Consider the following 27946-nt stretch of genomic DNA (forward strand, 5'->3'; position numbering starts at 1 on the left):
GACATCTTGGCTCTTTCCACAGTTTGGCTATTGTGGACATTGCTGCTATAAACATCAGGGTGCACGTACCCCTTCGGATCCCTACATTTGTATCTTTGGGGTAAATACCCAGTAGTGCAATTGTTGGATCATATGGTAGCTCTATTTTCAACTTTTTGCGGAACCTCCATACTGTTTTCCAGAGTGGTTGCACCAGCTTGCATTCCCACCAACAGTGTAGGAGGGTTCCCCTTTCTCCTCATCCTTGCCAACATCTGTCCTTTCCTGACTTGTTAATTTTAGCCATTCTGACTACTACCAGCCCTCTTTAAAGAATGATCTACTGAAGGCTTATTCAATTGTTACCCATATTTCAGCCATGCGACATCCTCTTTCAAGTTCTGAAAATGGAGACCTGCTTCATTAAGAAGTTGGGGGTGGGATAGGGTGGGGAAGAGTGTTCAACGACATGGGGGCCAGTCAGGGATCTCCTTATTTGTTTTGCATTTGAGGAATCCTAGAGCAGCCAACTGAGGCTCCCTAATTTTATAAAAATCATGGAGACAGTCTTATGAAGACTCTTAAGTGTTAATGGGATTTTATCTTTTTGGTTGCAGTTTCCAATTTTTAAAAAATGTTCAGGTGGGGCGCCTGGGTGGCTCAGTTGGTTAAGTGGCTGCCTTCGGCTCAGGTCGTGATCCCAGGGTCCTGGGATCGAGCCCCGCATCGGGCTCCCTGCTCAGCAGGGAGCCTGTTTCTCCCTCTCCCTCTGCCTGCCTCTCTGCCTACTTGTTCTATCTCTGTCAAATAAATAAATAAAATCTTTAAAAAAAAAAAATGTTCAGGTAATCTCTTCCACCTTCCCCAAATCCCAATTCTTGTAGATTCATTAATGTTGAACCAATGCTTTCTCATGTCTCAATTCTTTGTATATGCATTCTTTTCAGATGTATTAAACAACAAGAAGAAAAACCCTTAAAAAATAAACTCTCTGAAGAAACTCTTAAATCTAAAAAGGGTTAATTAACATACCTATCAGTCAGTGGTTCACTTTGAACCTCTGGTAGCCAGAATTAAGGGAAATAAAGTCAATCATTAATCCAAGGTAGGGGTTTTTTTTGTTTTGTTTTGGTTTCTGTTTTAAAGGTTGGGTTACTTTTATTTTTATTTATTTTTAAAGATTTTATTTATTTATTTGACAGAGAGAGGGACAGTGAGAGAGGGAACATAAGCAGGGGAGTGGGAGAAGAAGCAGGCTTCCTGCTGAGCAGAGAGCCCCATGCGGGGCTCCATCCCGGGACCCTGGGATCATGATCTGAGCTGAAGGCAGACGCTTAACGACTGACCCACCCAGATGCCCCTTAAAGGTTGGGTTACTTTTAAATAGGATATTATCCCAAAGTCATTTTTGTCCCAGATAATGGATTAATAATCCTATTACATTACAATTAGAAATACCAAAGAATCCAATCTCTGAATCATTCTGGCTTATTTTCTGGTTCTTGTATCTGAAGCTGTGTCGTTTCATGTATTTGAGAATTTTCATGTATTTCCTGAGCAACCAGGACACAAGGTCAGCCAGGGGCTCATCCTTCTGCCTCTGTCCCTCCCTACACCCATTATGACCCAATTTATTCCACAGGCCACAGCCTTCTTTCCCATCACTTTACCTTTCTCTTCTGGACATCCACTCCCTAAGTGTCTTTTTCCTTTTTTTCAGATTTTATTTTTAAGTAATCTCGGCACCCAATGTGACACACGAACTCACAGCCCCAAGATCAAGAGTCACATGCTCTACCGACCCAGCCAGCCAGGTGCCCCCCAAGTGTCTTTCCAAAGTCTTCATGCTTCTTTCTGCTTTCAGAAATCATACACACTTTTAAAAAATTTTAACATTCAAAAATATATATACTGTATGTAGGATGTGAAATCCACACACACTCCATTCACAAGAATAGATTCCAGATGGGGTCAGGTGCCAAATGTAAAACTAAACCTATAAAAATATTAGAAAAAAGTATAGACTATATTTATGACCTCAGGGTAAAGGCAGGCTTTTAAAATGAGACATAAAACATAAAAGCATAAAGAAAAAGATTGAAGACTATGGCTTCATAAAAATTAAAAACTTGTGTAAGGCAAAAAAATATTGAAAACAATATTTATATTGTATATATATTAAACAATAAAAGACAAGCCACAGAATGGGTGAAAATATTTGCCACATATATCACAAAGAATGTCCAGAATATCTCAGAACTACAAATAAGCAGGAAAAGAGGTAAAGGGCATGAGGAAATATAAATGGCCAGTAAACTTTGAACGTAAATTCGGGGGGGGGGGGGGGACAGGGATTTAATGTTTGTTCACTGCTGTCTCTAGCATCTACCGTAGTAGCTCAGTGTTTATTTAATGTTAAATAAATGTGAAAACATGCTCAATCTGATTTTTAATCATGAAAATGCAATTTAAAAGACTTTTTTTTTTTTACTGATTGAATTGGAAAAAATTTAAAGTGTTGGTTAGGATTGGGGAAATGTACATATTCATGTGATACTAGAATGTAAATAATATCTTATTGAAGGGCAATTTGCCAATATCTACCAAGTACAGAAATGCACGTACCTTTTGACTTAGCAATGCCTACCCTGACAAATTATGGAGCCCATGTGCTTGTTCAAGAGTATCAGGCATAACATTATTTGAGATTTCTGAAAGTTGTAAATACCCTAAATACTTACCAATATGGAAATGATTAAATAAATGGAGAAAAATCAAACCTTGAACAGTATGAAGCAGCTAAAGACAGTGAGGTACAATTACCCCCACTTTTTGAAAGTTTGTAGTACACCACTCCATTTTTATGAAAAAAGTCAAAAAGAGAACATAGCATCCAGCACTTGTTTTGCAATGAGCTGTCAGAGGCTGCGGGCCCGAACAGCGGTGAGAGGGCCCCCCGCCCCACCTACACTCCACACCTCAGCATCAAGCCACCACAGAACTGTATCTGTGAGCCTCTGTGCTTCTTGATTATTTTGTGCATCTGTTAGTAAGAGGTGTCCTAAGGTATTAGAAAAGCCTAAGAGAAGTTATATTTTGGGTCTGTGAACACTTGAAAAATTTTCCATATAAATTAATGGTGAAGGCTTCTTCACTTTACTCCACGGGGCTAAGGAGAGGTGTCAAAGGAATGCTCTACTTTCAGATAGCAGGGGAGACCTGTAATACTATGTGTACCAACCCCCAACGCACATAAGTGAAAAAGGCAAGTTGCATAACAATACTCAGGTAGTGATACCCACAAAACTATAGACATATGCATATATAAAAATGTGTAGAAAAAAGTTTGGACATGACTTTTTTTTTCCTTTACAATATATTCTGGACATTGTCCCTATCAAAAACATAAATCTACCTCATTCTTTTTATAAAGCTTATATAATATTTCATTGACTGAGTATAGCATAATCTAATCAGTTCCCTATTGGTAAATGCATGGTTTTATTTTTCAACAGCTTTATTGAGATAATTCACATTCAATTCACCCACATAAAGTATACAGGTTGATGGTTTGGGCACATTACGTTATTTTTTAAATTGTGGTAAAATACAGAATTTGTCATTTTAATTACTTTATGTATACAATCTAATAAGCATTAGTTAGATGACCATCATTTTTATTTTCTGCTGTTATAAATAATGCTGCAGGGGCCCCTGGGTGGCTCAGTCGTTAAGCGTCTGCCTTCGGCTCAGGTCATGATCCCAAGGTCCTGGGATCAAGCCCCACATCAGGCTCCCTGCTTGGCGGGAAGCCTGCTTCTCCCTCTCCCACTCCCCCTGCTTGTGTTCCTGCTCTCGCTATCTGTCAAATAAATAAAATCTTGAAAAATAAATAAATAAAGCAAGCTGCAAATCTACATCCTTATACATACTTTGTGCCAATGTGTTTCTCTATTGAATAGAAAGCTCTCATCTGCTGAGAGCCAGTGGTAAAAGTATGGGTTGATCTTTTCCTAAGATTACTACATTATAGTTAAACATGATTTTAAACCTCTTAGGCAAATTTTCAAAGCAAATACAAAAGTGGAAAAACAAAAAAAATCCCTTATTACTCTATGTTCATTCGCACTGCCAAGTATATAAATACAAGCCAATTAAAGCGAAGGATCATTTGTTGTTCAGTATTTGAGCATGTATATATTAAATCCCAATGGAATCAGTGTTCTGGTATCTGACAACTTATCTTGAGTCTTTTTTGCCAAACAGATCGTAAGCAATTGGACCCTATATAGAGAGACACAGCCTTAATATTAAATCTGGTTTCCCCATCTGGACGTCACAGTCGAACTAGAGGGGGACCTTTGGCAAGTCACTGCATCCGACAGCCTCATGGTCCTCTTCCGTCAAAGGGAGGGTGTGGCTTGGATGCCGCATCTTGTACGGCCCAGCTCCCGAGGTGTGCAGGCAGGAAGGAGGTCAGCCAAAAGCTGCAGGTGTGGGGGTAGCCAAGCTCTGAAGACGGAGAGCTCTGGTCTGCATCTGCCAGCTACTTACTTTGTGGCCCTGGGCAAGTTACTTAACCACTGGCAAGTCAGTCTCCAAAGCTGTCCACTGGTATTTCCCTCCTAGAGGGCTACAAAGACTCAAGGAGAGAAAGCACAAAGCCGCCCTCAGTGAACAGTGGTTTCAACTGCTCTCAACACCAAAGCATGTATCAGTGCTGTGCTGCCCCCTTGCCAAAGACCCCAATTTCTGTAACAGCAACAGCGGCGGGTACTTCCATAGCATTTCTTAGGTGCCAATCAGGAGCACTTCACATCTATTCATTCATTTACCTTCAACAACCCATAAGGTTCATACTATTATTTCCATTTTACAAAAGAGCAAATAAATGGGCCCACAGACAGTAAGAATCTTGCTCAAAATCACAATTACTGAAGAGCATAACAAGAGTCTTAACCACAATTAAACGGTCTTATTGTCATTTTCAAACATCTGTGTATTACAGATCTGGGTATAAATATGGTATTTCACCCTATTCTGATAGCTCCCCAATTTTAATACCTGTTACCAAGATCTCTTTCTTACCAAATTACATTGCTAAACACTTAATTTTCACCCTACCACTTACTTTAAAAGCCTATTTTTAGAATGACTGCCAGATGGGAACCTGTTTTAAAGGTGACTCTATAAAAAAGAATGAATGGGGAGAAGAGGCACTTTTCAACTTCTCACTTGTCAATTATGACCTCAGAGTTCACGCTGTGGTGCTAGGAGCGGAAGATGTTTGGGAGCTCAGATGCCTGGACAGTTACCTTCTCCTACTAGGCAACACTCTATTCCATTAGTTCACTCTATTTCCCTAGCGTTTCCATCTCAAAAATGAAGGATTCTCACTAGACCGCACTGTAACTTTATGCCAGCTCACGAGACATCCCTTAGAGGACGTACAGGGTGTGACAGCCTCAGATTCTGTTTGTTTCCCCAGTGTGAAAGGTTACTCTGTTTTCCTTCCTTAACTCACCTCTATCTCCACCTCTGGCGAGCGGGCCCCCGGTGACAAGGAATGGCACCATTACTTGTCTGACCCAACTGTCTCTCATTCACCGGCTGCACCTGTGTCTTATGCAGTCCTCACCTGGGATCCTGCAGCCTCAGCATCTAAGGTATCTTAGTCTGTGCTCACCGGAAAATCCCAAGTTCCTGACGGCCAGATTCCATCCCCTGCTCTCTCCCCTTCCACCTTGTCCATCAACCGAGCCCGTATGGGTCTGAACCTCAGTTGTGAGGGGAGCTGCTGGGCTCAGGCAAACCAGGAGGGGTGGTTAAGTGTTTCCAAGCATTTTGAGATACTTAAGAGAGACTGTGTCTCCCTAGAGCATAGCAAGGATTTGGGCATGGGGAGGGTCAAGAATGAGATCTTTTGCCTAAACCAACACATAGGTGATCAGCCAAGACAATCTTATTTACACAACCTCCTAGCATTTGGTTTGATTTATACAGAGTATATTCAATATTCTCTAATGGATACAATCTTGTGTTGATCAGTTTCAGAGGCCTCTGAACCCTTTGTAAAGCATCTACGTTCCAAAAGGTCAGGAACTGATACTCCTTCGCACCTACCAGAGGGCCTGGCACATTGCCTTGCCTGTGGCACATCCTCCTCAGTCTATTCTGGCAAAAGTATCATGGTCAATGCAGTAATTTTCATGCCACCCACCGTTGGTCACGGGACCTTTATTCCAATAAAAAAAATCTAATGTAAAATCCAACGTAAGCAGTTAAAGCTGAGCTGCTCTGCATTAGGGAAGGGCAACCCAAGCTGTCTTCTGTTTCCTTACCCACTGAAGTATCCCAAGCCACCTGGACAGGAGCCTCCAGGCTCTAGAGACCATTTGAAAATTGAAACAACTGGGGCTCTGAATTCTGACAGACCTGGGTATGAATTCCCAGCCCTGCCGCATACTAGCCTAAGTGTCTTGGGCATGTCATCTTTCTCAAAGCCTCAGTTTCCCATCTGTAAAGCAGAGAGAACACCACTGAACTCCCAGATTGATATCAGGATTTAAAATAATGCAGACAAGTAAGTATCCAGCACATAGTAAGTATTCAATAAAGTGTAGAACTTTATTACTAATCCTCAAATACCCTTTATCATTCTTTTTAAACATATTTTCCCAAGGACAGAGAACAGAATGTCCTATGGAAACATAATTCCCTTGGGGCTACAAATATTGCAATTTTAGTGAAGAGTTACGGGAATCAAAATATTTCCCCTATTTATCACTGTTCTTTGAACAATCAGTTTCAAAAAAAAGCCCCATGACGACAAAATCCTTCAAAAACTTTGTATCTTCCAGTGAGCACAAACTAAGATACCCTAGTTGCTAAGATACAGCAGGAACAACCACCGGCAAATCTTTATCCTTGATCATACACACAAGGGCACCACAGAGCACATAGAGCTCCAGCCGCTTCTCGCAGCTAACCCCACCAAGGCCCCTGGGCTGTGGTCTGTTTTTTCATTCACTTTACCTGGCATTCCTATCCTCTCACCTGTCTGCCTGATAACATTCAAAGCTTTGTTTAAGTATCGGCTTCCCTGATAAGCCTACCTCCACTTTACCAAGCCTCCTGGAGGTTAGGCCTTTGAATGTCCATAGCCCTGTTACAGTGCTTTTCTCATTCAAGTGACTGGGTGTCAGGCCCCAGCCCGAGCTCCTAAAGAGAAAGGTCCAGGCCTTGTTGTTCTTCGTATCTTTCCACACAGATTCTGGGAGACAACAGGAGCTCCCTAAATATTTGAATATATAAATGAATTACTAAGAGACAAATTTGAGTTAATGACCCAAATCTACCAGTTACCAAGATAGAAGCTTGGGTCATCAATTGCTTCATCTTTGAACTCTATTTATTTGTTCTCAGCTCTAAAATGGGAATGTAAAGAATTCAGAGTATTTATATGGCTCAAATGAGGAAAATTTGTAAAGGGCCTAGCAGAGTGCCCGGTATGTAACAGGGGCTCAATAAACATCACTAGCATTTCTTTCATTTCTCATCCTCACTGCTCTTACTGAATAGCTTCCCTAGAAAATGAGACCATGATGGAGTTCCCTCCCAATGCTGCTACTACCACCTGGAAATACAAATGGTTGTATTTCCTAAGAATAATATTCCAACATTATTTTTAAGTAGTAAGTATCTGTGCACTGTTGGTGGGGATGTAAAATGGTACAGCCGTTATGGAAAACAGTATGGTTCTCCCTCAAAAAAATTAAAGATAGAACTACTATGTGATCCAGCAATCCCACTTCTGGATATATAGATCCAAGGGAAATGAAATCACTATGTCTAAGAAGTATCTGCACCCCTATGTTCATTGCAGCATTATTCACAATAGCCAAGACATGGAAATAACCTAAGTGTCCAGAGATGGATGAATGGATAACCAAAACCACATATATATGTGCTATATTAATATATATAATATAGTCTATTATACATTATATTAAATTGCCTATTATATATAGTAAATTTTTATGATATGTAATGGAATATCATTCAGCTGCCAAAAAAGGAAATCCTGCCATTTGAGACAACATGGATGAACCTTGAAAGCATTATGCTAAGTAAAATAAGTCAGACATAGAAAGATATATATTCTATAATCTCATTTAGCTGTGGAATCTAAAAAAGCCAGGGTGCCTGGGTGGCTCAGTCGTTAAGCGTCTGCCTTCGGCTCAGGTCATGATCCCAGGGTCCTGGGATCGAGTCCCACATCGGGCTCCCTGCTCAGCGGGAAGCCTGCTTCTCCCTCTCCAACTCCCCCTGCTTGTGTTCCTGCTCTCTCTAGGTCTTTGTCAAAAAAATAAAATCTTTAAAAAAATAAAAAATAAATAAATAAAATAAAAAAGCCAAAGTCATAGAAACAGAGGAGATTGGTGATTGCAAAGGATCAGGGAGTGTGGGAAATGGGGAAATGTTGATCAAATGGTACAAACTTCCAAGTTCTGAGGATCTAATGTACAGCATGGGGATCATAGTTAACAATACTGTATTACGTACTTTTAAAGTTGCTGATAGTGGATCTTAAATGTTCTCACCACCTGCACAAAATAGTAGTAATGTGAGGTGAAAGATGTGTTAACTAATCTTATTATGGCAATCATTTTACAATATATGCGTATCAAATCATCATGTTCTACACTTTAAGCTTACACAATGTTACATGCCAATTATATCTCAATACAGCTGGGAAAAAAGTATTTGTTTCTATATACTCTGGCATTTCTCTTTGAATTCTAGATTTAATATTTAGAAGTTTCTCTATAAGTTTAGCATACACAGAATTGCCTCCAAAACTGATTAAAAAAATCCTTCCCTCTCGTGTGATCTGTGCTCTGTGAGGGCAAAAAGAAAAGATAGTATGTGTCATACATTGGTGAAATGTTTTTAATAAAATGTATTGTAAAATAATCTTTAAGGTTTAGATGAAGAGCTCAGTCCAATTATGGGATTTAAATCAGAACTTTTCACACTGATAGTTGTTGGGAACTGTTATTTTTACAGATTTGATATTACATTTTGTTGGTGTTCTGATTTACCCAGTCTGGTGGGTTTGTATTTTCTCACTGAAACCCCCCCCAACCAAATGGCTGTTCCACTTTATATCTTAAAGGGTATCTTTACTGTAATGCAAAATAAAATGTAAAGTTATCAGAAATTTTCCAATCAAGAAAACAAATTTGTCATTTTCCCATCAGGCATGAATCCCTAGGATGATTATGGCTCCTCCTGGATGAAGCCAAAATCTTCAACAAAGTGTACAAGGTCCTCCATGATCTTCCCACCTTGCCTCCTCTCTCCCCTCCACGCTCTCCTCTTCAGCCACACTGAACATCATGTGTTCCTTAAGGTCAATATGCTCCTTCACCACCAGGCCTTCGAACGTGCTATTTACTGCCTCGCTGTCCTCCTTCCATCTGGACGCCTGCAGGTCTCGGCCACAGCGCGTCTCCTTGCCGTGGCTCCCACAGGGCCGCTCGCACCTATATCTCATGGGGGTCTCTTCCCTCCTACTCACTTCTCAGGCTGTCAACCCCATCAGGACAGGGACCAAGTCTAACTTCTTTACCTATATTCCTATGCTAGCACACACCACAGACTATATTAGGCATTCAATAAATGTCCTCGGAATAAAGAGGTCTAGAGAAAAACAATTTAACTGCACTTTCTGGCTCTCAGTTTTCAGTTACAGCAGCAGTCAACATGGTTGGTTAACCAAGACCTCAGCAAGGAAAGAGTTAAAACAGCCTGTCTCTTTTACTCACCCCTTGCTTATCTCCAGGAGCACTTGCAGTAGCAGGAATGAGCCTTAGCCAAACTCTGAGCACTATACTCCTGAAATGTTCACTAATTAATGATGTTATTTTGTACCCTCAAGCCAGTAGTCGGTCAGGACGAACCAAGCCAAAAGCATTGTTTAAAGTAAACAAGAAGATTCCTGATGCGCACCTGGTATCTTGCAGGAGCCTGCGCTCCGAATGGGTGCACAGTTATGTGATCAGCTCCCCTGAAGGACTCTGGACTGCCAAGACTTGAGTGGGCTTCCCTGGGTGGAGGTACAGTTCACAGCTGGAGAGAAACACATAGCTGTGGGATCCTCACACGGGGACAGCAAAGAAGCTGATGCTGACCTTTCGGGTCTTTGCCTATGTAGATCATTATCCTGCTGTTCCTGCACCATATCCTTTGTTTAATAAACCTTAGCTCTAGGGCACCTGGGTGGCCCAATCGGTCAAGCATCTGCCTTCAGCTCAGGTCATGGTCCCGGGGTCCTGGGACCGAGCCCGGCATTGGGCTCCCTGCTCAGTGGGGAGTCTGCTTCTCCCTCCCCCCTGCTCATGCTCACTTGTTCTCTCTCTCTCAAAAATAAATTAAATCTTTTTAAAAAAAAAAATAAACCTTAGCTCTAAATAGGACTTCATGTTGAGTTGTGAGTCCTTCTAGTAATTCACTAGTGGGTGGTCAAGGGACCCCAAAATAGCCTCCTTCTTGAGCTGCTGCCCTTCCTTGGTGTCTGTGATTCCACTCTTCCTTTTCTTCCTATCCTATTGCTGATTTTCTTTTCATCTCCTTTACTGGCTTCTAGCTTTACCAGATTCTAAATGGCATAATGTCCTATAGCTCTCTTCTGGCCGCCTTTTATCTTCACTTGCTTGTTAGATTATTTTCAGTTCCATGGGTTTCAATGCCATCTATATATCAATAACCCTCAAGTGTATTTGTCTATTTCTCTAGCCAACCTCTCCCCCAAACTCCACACCCATACCCAACTACTGGACATCCCCATTGGATATCTACTAAGGACTTCAAACTTATGAAAAGTTGTCTAAATCAGAGCTCTTGATTTCAACCCAAACTTGCCTTTTTCTAGTTGTCCCCATCTTGGTCAATAATACCTCCCACACTCAGTTGGTCAAGCATAAAAGCTAAAGGTCATTCCAGGGTTTTTTCTCCTGATATTCCCCTTCCCCTTTTAATCTATTAGCAAGTATTGTTGGTTTTGTTTACTGAAACAAATCTTTAATCCTTACACTTCCATTTCTAATACAGCATCTTAATCAAAATCACCACCATCACCATTTGCCTGGATTATTATAATTGGATTATTCTCTCTGCTTCTATACTTGCCCCTTTCTAATTCTCTATTTAGCAGGCAAAGTTATTTTTTTAAACCTACCTCAGTTTATATTACTGTCCTTAAAACCCTTAAAACTGTCCTTAAAATAATGGTTCCCTATTATCCTCAGAACAGAACTGAACTTTCCATGCCTGAATTGGCTTGCTATAGTACTCTATGATCTGTCCCCTACACACCTCTCCAACTTCATCCAGTAGGACTCTGCCTTTGCTCACTATCCTCCAGCTCCCCTGGTTTTGCTTCTATTCTTACAATATAGCAATAACCTGTCCACCTCAAGGCCTTTCCAACTGTTGCCCACTTCTGTACTTGGAACCAGTGTGTGCTGTAGATCCCATAAACACATTTTGTGCACTTAGAAATACACGTTCTTAAAACTTAAAAGATGATCAAGCTCAATTAAACTGTTTATTAAAGCCAAAATGTGGTATATCCCAATTTATCTGTTTCTTTAAAAATAGAAAGGAACTTACCAATAACAAATGATAAACCAGTTAGGCTTATCTCCAGGATGTTAAAAGATTATTCAACTGAGTTCCTAAGAGTAACAGAAAGAAAATGTTCTCCAATTGAGTGGCCTTTATCTGATATTTAACTCCACGTACATCTAGTATTATTAAGATGTACATAAATCTTTCTAATTAAAAAGTAATGGGGAGGGGCGCCTGGCTGGCTCAGTCATTAAGCATCTGCCTTCAGCTCAGGTCATGATCCCAGGATCCTGGGATAGAGCCCCGCATCACTGGGCTCCCTGCTCGGCGGGAAGCCTGCTTCTCCCTCTCCCACTCCCCCCCGCTTGTGTTCCCTCTCTCGTTGTGTCTCTCTCTGTCAAATAAATAAATAAAATCTTAAAAAAAAAAAAACAACCGGGGGAAAAAAGTAATGGGGAAACTGCTGAATTGCTGCATGTTAAAATGATCTGTGCAGGGGCACCTGGGTGGCTCAGTTAAGAGGCTGCCTTCAGCTCAGGGTATGATCTCAGAGTCCTAGGATGGAGCCCCAAGTAGGACTTTGTGCTCAACAAAGCATCTGCTTTTCTCTCTCTCTCTCTCCCCCTCTGCCCTTCCCCACAGCTTGTTCCCTCACTCTCTCAAATAAAATCTTTAAAAAAAAAAAGGTCTGTGTGCTCTACACATCTCCAGATGCCTGTACTCACAAGAGTGACTACCACCCCCTGCCTTTAAGAGAATTTTAATGGGTGCCCAATGGGCAAGGGAATGAATATTTAGTAGGATCTAAAAATTAAAGTTAAGGTTCTTCAACAGTCTATCTACCTGTGAATTTCCAAAACCTGGGCCTTTCTGAACCACTTGAAGCAAGAATAAACGTGTCATATACCTTCACCTTAAATCTGTACAACATTCCTGAGTGTGGATGGAAAAAAGCCACTGAATCAAGGAGTTTCCATTTTCTGCTGAACTGTGTGGGGTGGAGGGCAGGTTTCATCAAAGGATCCTTCTCTTTTTAAATTCTCTAAATAGGCACTTAAATTATCTTTGCACTGTTCAAATAAAACAAGGCATATTTACTCTACTTACTGGAGGAGCATGCATATCTCCTTTTTACTCGCTCTTAATACATGCTTGGTTAGTGTTTGGTTAGTGTTTGGGGGACCCAAGGGATAGGGGGACAGAACCACTCCAGGCTTGGAGTAATTCAATTATGCCCTTCACTACCTGAAAGACACTCAGGTCCCTGTTGCCACCTCCTACGCTCCAGTGACTTATCTTAAGCAGTGGCATCTACCTCTCCAATTTATATTATTTGCCATAAAATAGCAGCAATTCAACAGTTTCCCCATTACTTTTTAATTAGATTTATTTACACCTTAATAACACTAGATGCACATGGAGCTAATTTCAGATAAAGGCTAGTCAGTTGGGCACATTTTATTTTTTTCTATTACTCTTAGAAACTCAGTTGAATACCACAAAAATACTTGAGAGACTGAAGTACTTACTACATACAATTTATGTAGCGATATAAAGTTATATATGGTAAATTTAACTATATAAAAGCATATATAAAAATATATATCCTATATACTTAACACAGTATAACAACATGACTATATACTATATTGTATAAAAGTAGATTTATATTCATGTTTCACTTACTATGCATGGAAAAACTCTTCAGCTTTGACCCTGAGAGTGCTTAGCCTTTAATAAGCACAGATCCGGGCCTAGGATAGGAAGATGAGTACAGCCTGATCCCTGCCCCCAGGTGTAACATAGCTTGTTAGAGCCAGAGCTGCCAGGAAGAGGGGTGCAGGGAGATGCTAACTCCGCCCAGGGGACCGGAGAAAGGCTTCCAGGAGGAGTGAACATTTTGAACTAAGCCGTGAAGAACTCAATGAGTGATCACAGGGTCTGTAACATCCATTCCCACTCTAAAAATGGGACACTGTACTAAATTTTGTCTGACTGTATTCATAATATACTTCTGTACTTTGTCAGAACGGTATCTGAGGCATGTATTTGGATAATTGTTCATGTGACTTCAATTGTGCTCAAGTATGGTTCTAGTTTTCTCAGAAGATTTCTATCAGAGAAATTAGAAAACCGGGAAAGGAACTAATGGAAAGCTCTTTACCTAAACAGAAGGGGGATTTCACTGGTTTCTCCTACTAAACTCTGTGCAAGGGTAAACCCTCCCAATACCTAAGCACGACGGTTAATGCCTTTATACCCCACGTGAAGGTTGTTATCTTCAGCTCTGGGTAAGTTCATGATAAGTCTGTGGACCCAGTTTGAAGGCAATTTGTTTGAAGTTGGCAGCCTTTTTTTTGCTGCAGTGGGGACTAAGCCCTCCAGCTGAGCTTGCTGAAGCTACTATGCCAAGGGTCACAGACCAGAAAATTTGTACTTTAAAACATCTGACATGCAGCAATCCTTACAACACTGAGATGAGAAACAGTCTTAATGTGCAACTCATGTCTGTTTCCTTTTAACCAAACTCAAATTAGGATTTACGAACTTCTCAGCAAACTACTATACTGTATTACACTGAATCACTAAGGAGCTAGGAAGAACACCAATTGCTTTCACTAGATAGGAAGACCTGCTTTAATCTCCTACACCAGATGCAAACTGGTGTTTTGAAGTAATCTACTTTTTTTTTTTTTTACTTTAGGACTCTTTTTATCTTCCTAGGTACTCTTAACGAAAGGGACGTTCTAGAAGCACAAACTGAAAGAAGGAAGCAGGACTAATGGCAGTTTTTGTGGCTCAACTCCAGCTCCCACTGTCACCACAGTGTTACCTCCAGACACGCATGTTCACGGATTAAGAACAGAGACCAAACACCTTTTGGATGCTGGCTACATAAACCTGAATCTAGGTCTGTGATTCTACTTCAACAGTTCCTAGCCCTATCAGTTTATGCCTTTTTTCATGTCCAGTATTTTGCGATCTTCCTTTACCATGCTGGCATAACATGCCCAGAAAACACATTTACGTAATTTCAAAAAGATCAGTATAACATTCAAATTATATAAAAGAGAAATAAAAGAGAAACTTATAATAAAACCTGGTATCAGCAGGTAAACCCCTGGACATGAGCCACAAGAAGACACGGGAGAGTCCGATGCTTATACCTATATTTGAGAGTCACAACGAATGCATCTGCTACCAAGGCAGACGGATTCAACTGTGTGGTCACTGGTGTCAGGATTTTATGAATGTGAAACCCCTCCCAATCAAGTTCAGAGCTATGGAAAATAGAATTTCCCCTCAGTTTACATACAGTTACATTCCTGGAAAGTTCAGTATATATTAAAACTGTGGGAAAAGGATTTTTATTTGTACATAAAACGGAGTTTGGTTTTAGGTTCAGATAATTGTAAACTGGTCTTTCACCTAGAGAGCATTGGAAAATGTGGGTGACAATTTTTTTACCCTGCATAACTATTCGTGCATTGCTGACAAGATCAGAAGAATGCATCAGGAGGGTTCCCCCTGCCAAGACTTACGTTATTGGCCTAAACCTCCCCCTCACATTTCCAAAATTCCCCCTAGGGGGCAGTACTGCTCTTAATGAGAACCACTGTTCTCTAAAGAGATGGCATTTTGGTGGGTGGATGTCCCGTAAGTGTGCAAACCAGAATCTCAGACATCTCCTTTTGCCTCATACTCAGAGTTTTGGCATATAGAAAAAATTTATCTTTAAAACAAAAGATGGAATCCAAACTGCTTTAGATGAAACTGAATACCTAAAACGGATCCAGGAATTCCACAGATCACTTATCACATTGAAAAAAAAAAATTAATATAAGACTTTTCTTGGATGATAGAAAAAGCCTGTCAACTTTTTCAGAACTGGGTCAGAGGGAAGATGGCAGGGGCAGGAGATACAGGGTGGAGGTGGTAAGGAACAAGGACAGAGAAAAAAATAACTGGAGAAACTAAAAGTAAAGAAGGTTCAAAATTTGGCACAAGACAGGCATTGGTTTCATTTACTAATACTTTGGCTCCTCTGTCATTTATTATGTATAATTCACTTAATCTCAATTCTTCATATGTAAATTGGAGGATAATAATGGTATTTCATACCATGGTTAGAATGATCAGGTGAAACATAATACGTAAAGTACCAGGCAAATAGTAAAAGTCACTTGATATTGGCTGTCATTTTTTTAAGTTTCAAATGCCACTTGTCCCTAGAGTATTGCCATTTAGATCGATTTGAGATTTGGAATAAAAATGGTTACTAGAGAGAAGAAGCAGAGTAAAATCCTATGTTACCTTTTGGATATTCTGTCTCAACTTCCTCTTTTATTTTTGTTTTTTAAAGATTTATTTGACAGAGATAGCGAGAGCAGGAACACAAGCAGGAGGAGGGGGAGAGGGAGAAGTAGGCTTCCCGTGGAGCAGGGAGCCCGATGTGGGGCTCGATCCCAGGACCCTGGGATCATGACTGAAGGCACACGCTTAATAACTGAGCCACCCAGGCGCCCCTCAATTTCCTCTTTTAAAATATCATACTATAAATGTAGGGAAAATCTAAATCTTTTCTTTATTTTAAAAAAAGGCAGTATCTTTAAGAAACCCTGAATAGTGATAAACAAGGCTGATATTTATAAGATGTTTCAGAAAAGGACTCTGCATTTCAAACCTTTCAAGAAGCAGAAAGGCTTGCCAAACCATTATAACTTTAAATCACAAACATGTATTACAGCTGAAATTCCTAGATTGTAATGATTTTCTTGATATTTGGTCCTCGATATCATATTTACATCATAATGAGCATTTTAGGGGCGCTTGGGTGGCTCAGTTGGTTAAACACTTGATTTCAGCTCAGGTCATGGTCTCAGAGTCATGAGATTGAGCCCATGTTGGGCTCTGTGCTGGGCCTGGAGCCTGCTTAAGATTTTCTCTCTTCCTCTGCCCCCATCCTTGTGTACGCATGCTTTCTCTCCAAAAAAAAAAAAAAAAAAAGCATTTAATACAGGATCCTACAGGATCCCAAGCAAACTAGCTTTATGATCACACTTGAGAAATGCTACACTTGTTCTTAGCCAAAAGGCGGAGAAGCAATCACACTTGAGAAATGAACAGAGTGTGACAGAAAACCAAGTGTGGCAAAGTTTTATACACAATGTTCTTTTCTGAGGCCAAATCACCAGCTAAAATCTACCCCATGAAGGGCAGTAGACAATGAGAGATCTGTGCATGAGCACACAGTACTTGCCTCTGTGGGGCAGGAGTCTAAACCAATTCTAGGGAGATTACTGAGCATCTGAAATGGTATTGCTCCTGGCAGAGTAATTCCATTAGTATCTGTTGAATGAATATGTGAAGGTGAGTGTTGTTGGGGAAAAAGCATGAGAAATAAATTCTCCCTTATACATTAAACAATGAAAAACAGACACTTCAATAGTCTTTATTATTATGCTATTATTTTAAGAACACAACATAAGATCTACCATCTAGGCAAATTTTTAAGCATACAATACAGTATTGTTTAACTGTAGGCACTATGCAGTAAAAAGCAGATCTCTAAGACAGTCATCTTGTATGACCGAAACTTTGTACTCTTCGACCAATCTACAATAATCTTCCAAATCACTAATGCCAGTACTGATTTATGACTAACAGAAGATTTAGAGAAGTTGTTTTTTTCTTAGCATACATGTCTCGTGAGATTATAAAAATCAATACAATCTTTTTGGGAAAGCAATTTGGTTACATGTGTCAAATACATAAAACTGCTTAGGACCTGGTAATTTCCTTTTTGGAAAACTTCTCCCTAACAGCATCTACAATATCCCTAGCAGCAGCTTTTATGTAGCACTTTCTATGTGCCAGGAATTATCCAACAACTCCAGGTCACATTGCTACAGAGTAGAGGATCTAGAATTTGCACCTGGGCCCTGTGGTTCCAAAGTCTGTGTTCTTCTGCCGTCTTAGCTTTGAAGAGGTCTACTGTGGCACTATTTGTAACAGGAAAAGTTTAGAAACAAACTAAATGTCCATCAGTGGGGTAGAAGTTAAATAAACACTAGGATATCCACTGATTGGACACAAAGCAGAGCATTAAAATCAACTTTTAGAAATAACATGTTTGCATGCACAAACAAGATAATTAGCTTAGTGTGAGGGAGAAAGGCACAGAACAGTACACATAGTGATTTTAGTCTACTAAATGTTTTCTTTGTATGGTGAGATTTTAATTTTCTTCTCGGTGCTTTGCTGTACCTTCCAAATTTTCTAAATGAACTTAGCTTCCTTTTGTACTCAGAAAAAAGTTACTAACAAATTTCTCTCTAGGTCAGCATGGCTCAATCAACATATAACACGAGTCATATAATTTAAAATATTCTAGTAACCATAACCACATTAACAGAAGTAAAAAGCAGGTGAAATTTTAAAAATATTTTTAACCTATAGTTCTAAATTATTTCAACAGGTGATCAACATAAAAACATTATTTTACTTTTTTTGTATTAAGTCTACAAAATCACTTAGCACATCTCAATTCTGTCTAGTCACATTCCAACTGCTCAATAACCAGGTGACTAATGACTACTGTAATGAACAACACAGCCATAGATCCTTGGCAGAAGCTATACTTTCAAATCACATGTGCCCAAACCATGACTCTAGAAAACCCAATCTCCACGTAACCATCTACATCCGTGTCAAACTGCCTCTTTAAGGGGCAAAGAGATGGGCTTGGGAGATACATTGATCTGCATTTGAATCCTCTAACACTTACTGACTTGTGTGATCTTCAGCAGTTAATTAACTTCCCCTGTGCTGCATTGACCGGTTTTGTAAACAAGGATAACAATACCTACTCAGAGTCAGAGATTGAAATAATGTATTAAAACATATAATATGGAAGCACTTGATAACAGATTTTTATGATCTACTCCTTGTCCTTTGCAACCTTTTTTATTCAGATAAAGTAAAGGTTAGACTAAGCAGAAGGGAAGATTCTTAAAATGGAGATGGTAGAAAAATCTCATTTTAAATGGTCCTAAAACTAGGAAAAGGAATACTCATTCACTGTTGGGAAGGCAGACTGGTACAGTCACTCTGGAAAACAGTATGGAGGGTCCACAAAAAAGTTAAAAATAGAACTACCCTACCATCCAGTAATTGCCCATTGGGTATTTATCCAAAGAATACAAAAACACTAATTCAAAGGTATACATGTACCCCTATGTTTATAGCAGCATGATTCACAATAGCCAAGATATGGAAGCAGCCAAGTGTCCACTGATTGATGACTGGATAACGATGTGAACACACACACACACAAACACATACAATAGATTATTCAGCCATAAAAAATAACGAAATCGTGCCACTTACAAGGACATGGGTGGAGCTAGAGTATAATAGTAAGCAAAATGTCAGTTGGAGACAAATACCCATTTCACTCATATGTGGAATTTAAGAAACAAAACAATGAACAAAGGAAAAAGAGAGACAAAATAAAGAAACAGACTCAATTATAGAAAACAAACTGATAGTTACCAGAGGGGAAGGGAGGGAAGTGCAGGATGGGTGAAATGGATTGATGGGGATTAAGGAGTACACTTGTACAGAGCACTGGGTGATGTATGAAAGTGATGATTCACTATATTGTACATGTGAAACTAATATAACACTGTATGTTAACTGGAATTAAAACTTAAAAAGCCAAAAAAAAAAAAAGTCCTAGAACTAATTTTGGGGGATGTGGAGAGGCTCGGGGAAATCCACAATAAATATATTCGTCCTTTAAAGGGGGCTACTTAAGGGCAGGCAACGAATGGCACACAACTTTGCTTGCTTCACATGGCTTTCACTCAGCAAACATTCAATTCATTAACAAAATATAAATTACTGAGTATGTGCCAGCATCATACTAGACAGAGGGGGTTACGAGTGGAAAAAAAAAGGGGGGTATATTCGCTTAAATGGACGAATGAATAAACCAATGAATATTGTACCTTTTCTAATTTTTCTCAATTCAGTTGTCAATTTGAGTTGCTGCTCTTGTTTCACCTTTTACTAGGTCATTATGTAATGGGGTTTCCCCAAAAGCTCCAAATGAAATATGGTCAGTCTACTATGGCTGAATCTGGGTGAAGGGTAAATGTGGGCTCAACTTTTGTGTGGATTTCAAGCATTTCAAAATAAAAAAACTGAAAAGAAAAATCACCAGTTACAACGGAAGGTAATCATCATGACATGTATCAATGCTTTTAAAGCATCATTGTTTATAATAGATCATCAGAACCATATAGATGCCCCCAAATGGTGAATGACTAAGACAATTCCCATAACCAAGAGGATAAAATACTACATAGCAACCAATTTATATCTGCAGACTTTGTCAATTCATAGAAATATGTAATGAAATAATGTGAATAGAGGAAAAAGGCAGAATAGGATCCATGATTACAATAACAAAAATCCACGTGATGTGCATTTACAAAAACTAAAAATGTACTTGACTGGGTAGGAATATTACTTCCTCTTCTAGGTAGATTGCCCAGGTTCATAATAAAAAAAATAACAAATATGGGAAAGGCTGTTTGCTAAGCAAACGTATCCTACACCAGAGGGTGGGACAGCCAGGGAAAACTGCCTATCTAGTGAAAAGAGCACCAACAAACGAGCACTGGTTTTCAATGGTCATGATAACATGCAGTGATACAGTGTACAGTTTAACCCACCACTTGGAACCTTTTTCCTAATCAGAGTAATTATTCAGAATATATTCAACACAAACATCTGACGACGAGTGTCAGATTTTTACATGATAACTTCTCAGTCCTTTAACCACAAGAGTGCATACAAAGTGGGGGAAAAAAAAGCCTATTGGCTTTCAATGTTACTGTGGTCTGATATCATGAAAGATGGATCAGAGTAGCTGGTTCACATTAAGAGATTCCCCAATTTTCTTTCACAAGCACTTTGTGTTTGAAAACATAAAAGCTTGCCAAATCATTTAGTACTTAAAATTAACAACACCCTCATCATCTTGTGGTTTAAATGACTGAACAATAACTCAAGATATTTGCTTTACTAAAGATCTTTTAAAATTGCTCTTCTCTTGAACTCTAGGGGGAAATGATTTCAAAAGGCTGAACACATATGCTGATTCAAGATGTGATTTCTCACACATCCAACCTCTAATTCGGATTATAGAGCAATATAGAGTAATTCTGGCACCAACTCTTTGGCAATGTTTTTGAAAACAAAGATACCATTAAACACATGACCCAGCATTTTTTATTGTGCATTACATGTAAGTAAATTTGTATAGTAGGTCTTCTTTAATATGAAAACCATGACTTTAAAAAAAAAAAAAAAAACCATGACTTTAATTTTTTTTCTTGAAAATGATTGAGAATATGGTAATTAAGAGACACTCCTTGGTTCAAAAGCTCAGAGCTAAAATCTACGTGGAGTGTGAACACACCTTATAAAGAGAGGAGATCCAAACTGCATAAACTTAACAAAACTTCTGATTTAAGCATTAAGTTTTCAGGTAATCCGTTCGGGAGCACCAATATAAAAAGATTAAGAAATAACAATGTTTGATAAAGTATTCGCCTTGTCCCCAAAATATCTACGCCTTTAAGTAGAAGGACCTGAATGCCAATCCTGATTATAAAATCCACCATCTGGTGATCTTGAGCAAAATACTTAATATCGGATTCAAATTCCCTGTCTATAAAAATTAGACAATATACAGCTATTTTTTTAATATATAATTTCTAAATTAAAGCAAATGATAAATGTGAAAATGCTAGTCCCAGTCATTGCTAACATATATTTATTATCTAGCAATTGTCTTATTCAAACAGATGATTTTAAAAGAGCCTTTAATCAGTATCAGAGCCACTTTTTGGCATAACTTAAAGCCATAGGGCTAATTACACAGGACACAAATCTTACCAACTGTGCTATTTAACACTAAAACTTATAGAAACGATAGTTTTGCATCACTTTATGTCACAGGGCTAATTATACACAACAGAAATCTCACCAACAGAACTGAACTATTTTAGCTTAAAGGAGACTTAAAAAAAAGACACTAACAGTCCAAATCATTTAAAGAAGCCAACAAAAAGGGAAAGCTGCTATGGATAAACGGAGACTTTCTCGACATAAGTTTACCTACCAAGAAAAACTAAAAGACACACCTCAAGCAACCAGTGCAAGATGGAAAAAGAATGCCATTAACGCATAGGACTCAATGACACTGAATGACAGCAGAGACGATTACTAAAATTCAGGTCTTCCTACTACTTCCCTGACAAAATAAAACAACACAACACACAAAAGCAGAAAACCACCAACACGCAAGGCACCGGCTTACCCGCTTGGAGCTCCTCCAAGCAGCTCCAAGGAAAGGGGACAGGAAGCTAAGGTATATTTAATGAACGAAGGCGAGGGCTGGGGGTTTGGGAAAGTGCACGAGATGGATCCTACCTTTCACAGACTTCCCAATACTGTGTAAGCGAGTGATAGAACTGTAGTTTTGGGCCACATTCTTCAAAAACGCTTCCATCTCTTCCTGGTGGTGGTAGCCGAAATCCAGCGCAGCTACCGAAGGCAGCAGCAACCCTAGCCACAGGCGGGCGAAGTCCATGTTCTAGAGATGAATACAAATAACAAAGCTGAGAACCGGTAAGAAAAGGGTTGTGGACGTCACTAGCTCGGCTCAGCCCTGCAATGTCAAGTCTCCTGACACTGCCGCTCCGTGCTTCCAAGAAGGTAAAAGTTGGAAGCAGCACCTTCGGGAGTTGGTGTGAGCGGAGCACGGGCAGGCTCCAGTGCCCTCCATCCCGCCGCCCGCCCCTTCCTCCCACTCTCCTTCCCTCCCTCCTTCTCCTCCGGGAGTCGCCGCGGGCCGGCAGCTGCGGCAGCTGCGAGGAGGTCCGCGCGCCCTCAGCCTCACCCCTGCCCAGGCGCGCACCTCCGCCCGCCGCCTGCCGCCCGCCGGGGCCCGACATTATAGCCGGGCCGGGGGACGGGCGCTCCCGGGCCCCGCCCCCGGCCCTGACTGACGTGCCGCCGGCCCACTCGGGCGCCGTGCGGGCCCCTGCTGGGCGGGGCCGAGCGGCGCGGCCGGGGCGGCTCAGCACCCTTCGCACCTGGGCGAGCTGGAGCCCGCTCGGCGCCAGGTTACGGGGTTGCGCCGGCCCGTGCGGGTGGGCGGCGGAGGGCGGAGGAAAACCGAGTCGCCTGTCGCGGTCCCAGGCGTTGCCGGCGTCCCCGGCTGGAAGCGTCTCCTCCCCTCGGCCACGGCTCCGGCGAGGGGCACGCGAGTTTGCAGCTGTAGAGCCGGGTCCTTGGCTCACCTGGAGCCCCGGGACGCGGTAAGAGCTCCACGTGGCTCTCACGGGTCTCTGCGGCGCGAGTCGTAGGGGCCGCGCTCGCAGCTGTGCCAGGCTACCCAGCCGTGCTCTGAGGACGCGTGGGATTTTATTTTATTTTTTTTTTAAAGATTGATTGATTGAGAGCGCGCACGAGTGGGGGGAGGGTCAGAGGGAGAAGCAGACTGCCCACTGAGCATGGAGCCCGATGCGGGGACTGATCCCGAGACTCCAGGATCATGACCCAGCCGAAGGCAGCCGTCCAACCGAGCCACCCAGGCGCCCAGCCAGACGCATGGGATTTTCGAGAGAAGAGCGCATGTGTGTAGAAGTTTTAAATTGCCAACTGTGCAGTATAGGAAAATTTCCGACAAATTTATTTGGTGTGTGAGATTCGCTAAATCAGTTAAATTTAAAACTGGAAATCACATGGAAGAAAGCACAGCTACTATTTGTAAATCCAACACTCCCGCCACCAACACTCCCTAGGCCAATTTCAGTTCTCTTTCTAAAATGCTTCTTTCTGGAAGGTGGTCTACATTTGCACTAGGGATAACAAAGATTTCAACTAAACCCGAGAGGCGGTTTGTGGTGCCGGCCAAGACCTCACACACCTGTCACACATGACCTGTCAGAGAGATTGGAGATTCGTGCCAAGGGTCCAGTGAATATGAAAAGCTTGAAAACCACTGATTTGGGATAATACTCCTCTTTTTTTTTTTTTTTAAAGATTTTATTTATTTATTTGACAGAGAGAGAGATAGCGAGAGCAGGAACACAAGCAGGGGGAGTGGGAGAGGGAGAAGCAGGCTTCCCGCCAAGCAGGGAGCCCGATGCGGGGCTCGATCCCAGGACCCCGGGATCATGACCTGAGCCGAAGGCAGACGCTTAACGACTGAGCCACCCAGGCGTCCGGATAATACTCCTCTTTAACAGATTAAAAATCCTAGAGCCCCACTGAAAACTAATTGAACAGAGTTTCTCTCCATGAATTCCTGGAAAGGACATTTTAAAAAAGTGTCTTGAGTGAATCAAATATGCCATCCAGAGCTGAAAACCGCTATTGATTTGCCTGCCTCTTCTTTGTTGCAGATACAGATACTATTGTAGAATTGAGCTCTCAGGAACACTGAAGACTCCTGTGATTCCCAGGCAGCAGAGCCCGGATGGATAAAACCTAACTAAGACTGTAGCGTCACAAGATATGGGTTCCAATCCTTGCTCGGACTCTCTGTGGTTGTGTCAACTCGCGGATTTCTTTTCTAAGTATCAGAGTTACTATGCTAACTGTGACTTCTACTAGATGGCTTGAAGAGGTTCTTTCGCTGTTGTTCATTGACTAAGAGGTTCTAAAGGAGGTGGAATGGGGTTGAGGAGGTTACATTTAGGCAAAGTTACTATAAAAATGGGAAAGGGAGCTGATGAGGAACAAAGTGAAAGCTTGCTGATTGGACTTTAGAAATGATACATTTGTTATAGAAGAAGGTAGCAGTTACAAGATTTCCTTCAGGGGTACTGTGGCTGGAGACTGGAGAAATGTTGGCTTTGTCAATACTGGGGTGGAGATTGCAAGGGTTGTTGTTCCAGAAAAACAAAGGGGTGAAGTAGAGTTGAAATTCCTGTCCTTGGGATTCACAGTAGGTAGGAAAGGAAGGAAATTCAGAGGAGAACCAATCAGAGAATGGAGGTAGAGGGTACAGAGGACTGAGGGCTGAAGGTCTAAAACCTAGTGACTCAAAGTGTGGCCTAGGAACCGAGTTGACATCACCTGTAAGCTTGTTGGAAAGACAGGCTCCCTTGTCCCATTACAAACCTACTGAATCCGAATGTGAATTTTAATAAGATTCTAGTTAATTCATATGTACATTCAAATTTAATTTGCACTGGTCTAGAAGTAGCAAAGTCTTAGTATTAGAGTCTAATGAGAAATAAAGAAAAATAGAAGGTTGGTCTAATAGAATAAAACACTGAAGTATAAGACTTCAGAGGTGATCTTTCTAAGTATGACACCATTAACAGTAAAACCACAATAAAGAGGCTAATAATTTGACAACATAAAAAATGTATACCTTCTGTAAAGGAAAACTCAGCATAAATGTTACCAGAAAAATTACAAACTGGAAGAAAGAATTGCTAGCTCTTACAAACCCAAGAATGGACAAAAGACATTAATTAGCAGCTCACAAAAGGAGTAATACAAATGACTAATAAACATAGTAAAAGCTACCAACCTGGTTAGCAATCAAAGAATTTACAAATTTAAAGGGCAAAATGGTATGTTTTGTTTTTCACTAAGAAAGACAGTACTTGGACAAGATGTGAGGAAATGGCATTTCTGCTGTTTAAACGGTAATGTAAATTGATACAACACTTTTGGAGGACTATCTGGGAATAGATATCAACATTTAAAATATGTTGTTCCTTTCTAGGAATTTAAGCTATGCAGGTAATTCAAAGTGCTAAGTTTATATATGTTAAGATCTTTATTAGCACCACTGTTTTTAATTATAAAAAAATAAATATAAATGTCAAATAATAGCAGATTGATTGTATCAGTGGTTCTCAACTGGGGCAAGATTGTCCACAGAAGCCATTTGGAATAGCTGGAAACATTTTTTTTTTTTTTTTTAAGATTTTATTTATTTGCGAGAGAGAGAATGAGAGACAGAGAGCATGAGAGGGGGGAGGGTCAGAGGGAGAAGCAGACTCCCCGCGGAGCAGGGAGCCCGATGCGGGACTCGATCCCGGGACTCCAGGATCATGACCTGAGCCGAAGGCAGTCGCTCAACCAACTGAGCCACCCAGGCGCCCTGGAAACATTTTTTTTTAAAAGATTTTATTTGTTTGTTTATTTATTTATTTATTTGAGAGAGAGTACGCAGGCTCACAGGGGCGGGTGGGGTGGGGGGAGGGGCAGAGGGGGAGGGAGAGGGACAAACAGATTATTTCGCTGAGCATGGGGCCTGATGCTGGGCTTGAGCTCAGGATCCTGAGATCATGACCTAAGTGGAAATCAAGAGTCGGATTCTTAACTTACTGAGCCACCCAGGGGCCCCTAGCAGGAAACATTTTTCATTGGCATGACTAGGGGAATTGTGCCACTGGCATGTAACTGGTAGATGGCAGGAATGCTACAAAACATCCTACAGTGCACAGTACAGGCCCCACAATAAATTATCCAGCCCCAAATGTCAGTGCTGAGGTTGAGACACCTTAAGTTAGATAAAGAATATTACATCCATAAAATAAATTATTTTTTAGCCATAATAATGATGATGTGGTCTGTATAGATTGGCTTGGAAAGGTAAATCATTGAGTGGCAAAAACCAGATTATAAAAGTAAAATGAATGGTAAGATCCCATTTTGGAAAGCAAAGAAAAAACTATTCCTAACAGCAAGTTTAAAAGGTTGCAAAAATGCTGAGTGGTATGCTCTGGATTGCAGTGTTTTGATTCTCTCTTTTGAATCTTTCTGTATTTTCTTTTTTTTTCCCCAAAGATTTTATTTGACAGAGAGAGACACAGCAAGAGAGGGAACACAAGCAGGGGGAGTGGGAGAGGGAGAAGCAGGCTTCCCACTGAGCAGGGAGCCCGATGAGGGGCTCGGTCCCAGAACCCTGGGATCATGACCTGAGCCAAAGGCAGACGCTTAACCATCTGAGCCACCCAGGCACCCCGTAATCATTCTTAGAGCTAAATCTTTGAGCACATCCTTATCTTCTTAGGATCGATACTTAGATAAGCAATTGCTAGGTAAAAGAGCATTTATATTTTTAAGATTTTAAGTATTTTTAAATATTTAAAATAGTGCCAAGTTGTACTTCTATAAAATGTCAAAGTAAAATTTCAAAATGTTATAAAATAATTCTCATACAAATACAGTTAAACACAGGTCAAGTTTTTAACTATCGAGAAAATCAGCAGTAAACAAAGCTGATTTAAAGAAAGATAAGAGAAATAATGTGCATACATCAGTATAAGAAAATGCTGAAGTCATTCTAAACTATTGCTAAATTAGATAAAAATCTGATTAATGTCCTACAGAACATTAAACTATTACCTTTGGTGCTATCCTCTTTACAGAACAAATTATGAGCATCTTAACAATTTTCTACAAATTAACAACTAAATTTATTTTTTTTTTTTAAGATTTTATTTATTTGACAGAGAGAGACACAGTGAGAGCAGGATCACAAGCAGGGGGAGTGGGAGAGGGAGAAACAGTCTTCCCGTGGAGCAGAGAGCGCGATGCGGGGCTCGATCCCAGGACCCTGGGATCATGACCTGAGCCGAAGACAGACGCTTAACGACTGAGCCACCCAGGTGCCCCTCTTTCTTTTTTTTTTTAAGGATAAGTTTTAGTTTATGCCTATTAAAGAAATTGAGCCAATAATGAATAACTTTCCCAAATGGAAAGTGTCAGGCCCAGGGGGGTTTACTGGTGAATTCTACAAACATTTAAAGAAGAAATTATACCAACCCTTTACAAACTTTTTCAGAGGATAGAAGCAGAGGGAACACTTCCTAACTCATTCTATGAAGTCAGCATTACCCTTATACTAAAACCAGATAAAGACATTATAAGAAAAGAAAACTATAGGCCAATATCTGTCATGAATATAGATGCAAAAATCCTTAACAAAATATTAGTAAATCAAATCCAAAGAAGTATAAAAAGAATTATACATCATAACCAAGTAGGCTTTATTGCTGGTATGCAAACCTAGTTGAACATTCAAAAATCAAATAATGTAATCCATCACATTCACAGACTAAAAAAAGAAAACCACATGATCATATCAATAGATGCAGAAAAAGCATTTGACAAAATCCAACACCCATTTATGATAAAAACTCTCAGTAAACTAGGAATAGAAGGGAATTTTCACAACTTGATAAAGACTATCTACAAAAAACTTAGAACTCACATCATACTTAAT

General features: G+C 40.4%; 1 protein-coding gene, 1 long non-coding RNA gene and 1 other non-coding gene across 4 annotated transcripts in view; 1 reads left to right on the forward strand and 2 right to left on the reverse strand.

Annotated features, from left to right (window-relative positions):
- The window catches only part of CPM (carboxypeptidase M), a 69991-nt gene extending 47313 nt beyond the window's left edge, over positions 1 to 22678 (reverse strand). Inside the window, exons 1-2 of one of the 2 annotated variants that reach the window (XM_081822043.1) lie at positions 22589 to 22678; positions 22120 to 22282 (exon numbers count right to left, since the gene is read on the reverse strand). In XM_081822043.1, coding sequence (XP_081678169.1) covers positions 22120 to 22279 — 160 coding nt within the window. In that variant the 5' untranslated portion in view covers positions 22280 to 22282; positions 22589 to 22678. The remainder of the gene's footprint in view (positions 1 to 22119; positions 22283 to 22588) is intronic. The other variant, XM_081822044.1, reaches the window with a different exon arrangement.
- Positions 16531 to 16720, reverse strand: LOC145721962 (U2 spliceosomal RNA). Its single transcript, XR_014145999.1, has one exon. It is a non-coding gene; the product is annotated as a U2 spliceosomal RNA (small nuclear RNA).
- A 119-nt stretch (positions 22679 to 22797) lies between the features above and the next one.
- On the forward strand, positions 22798 to 25549 carry LOC145721439 (uncharacterized). Its single transcript, XR_014145115.1, has 2 exons — positions 22798 to 23009; positions 24099 to 25549. It is a non-coding gene; the product is annotated as an uncharacterized LOC145721439 (long non-coding RNA).
- The last annotated feature ends 2397 nt before the right edge of the window (positions 25550 to 27946 follow it).

The sequence above is a fragment of the Leptonychotes weddellii genome, chromosome 5, assembly GCF_054177405.1.
Source record: "Leptonychotes weddellii isolate Sample4059 chromosome 5, ASM5417740v2, whole genome shotgun sequence".
Classification (NCBI taxonomy): Eukaryota; Metazoa; Chordata; class Mammalia; order Carnivora; family Phocidae; genus Leptonychotes; species Leptonychotes weddellii.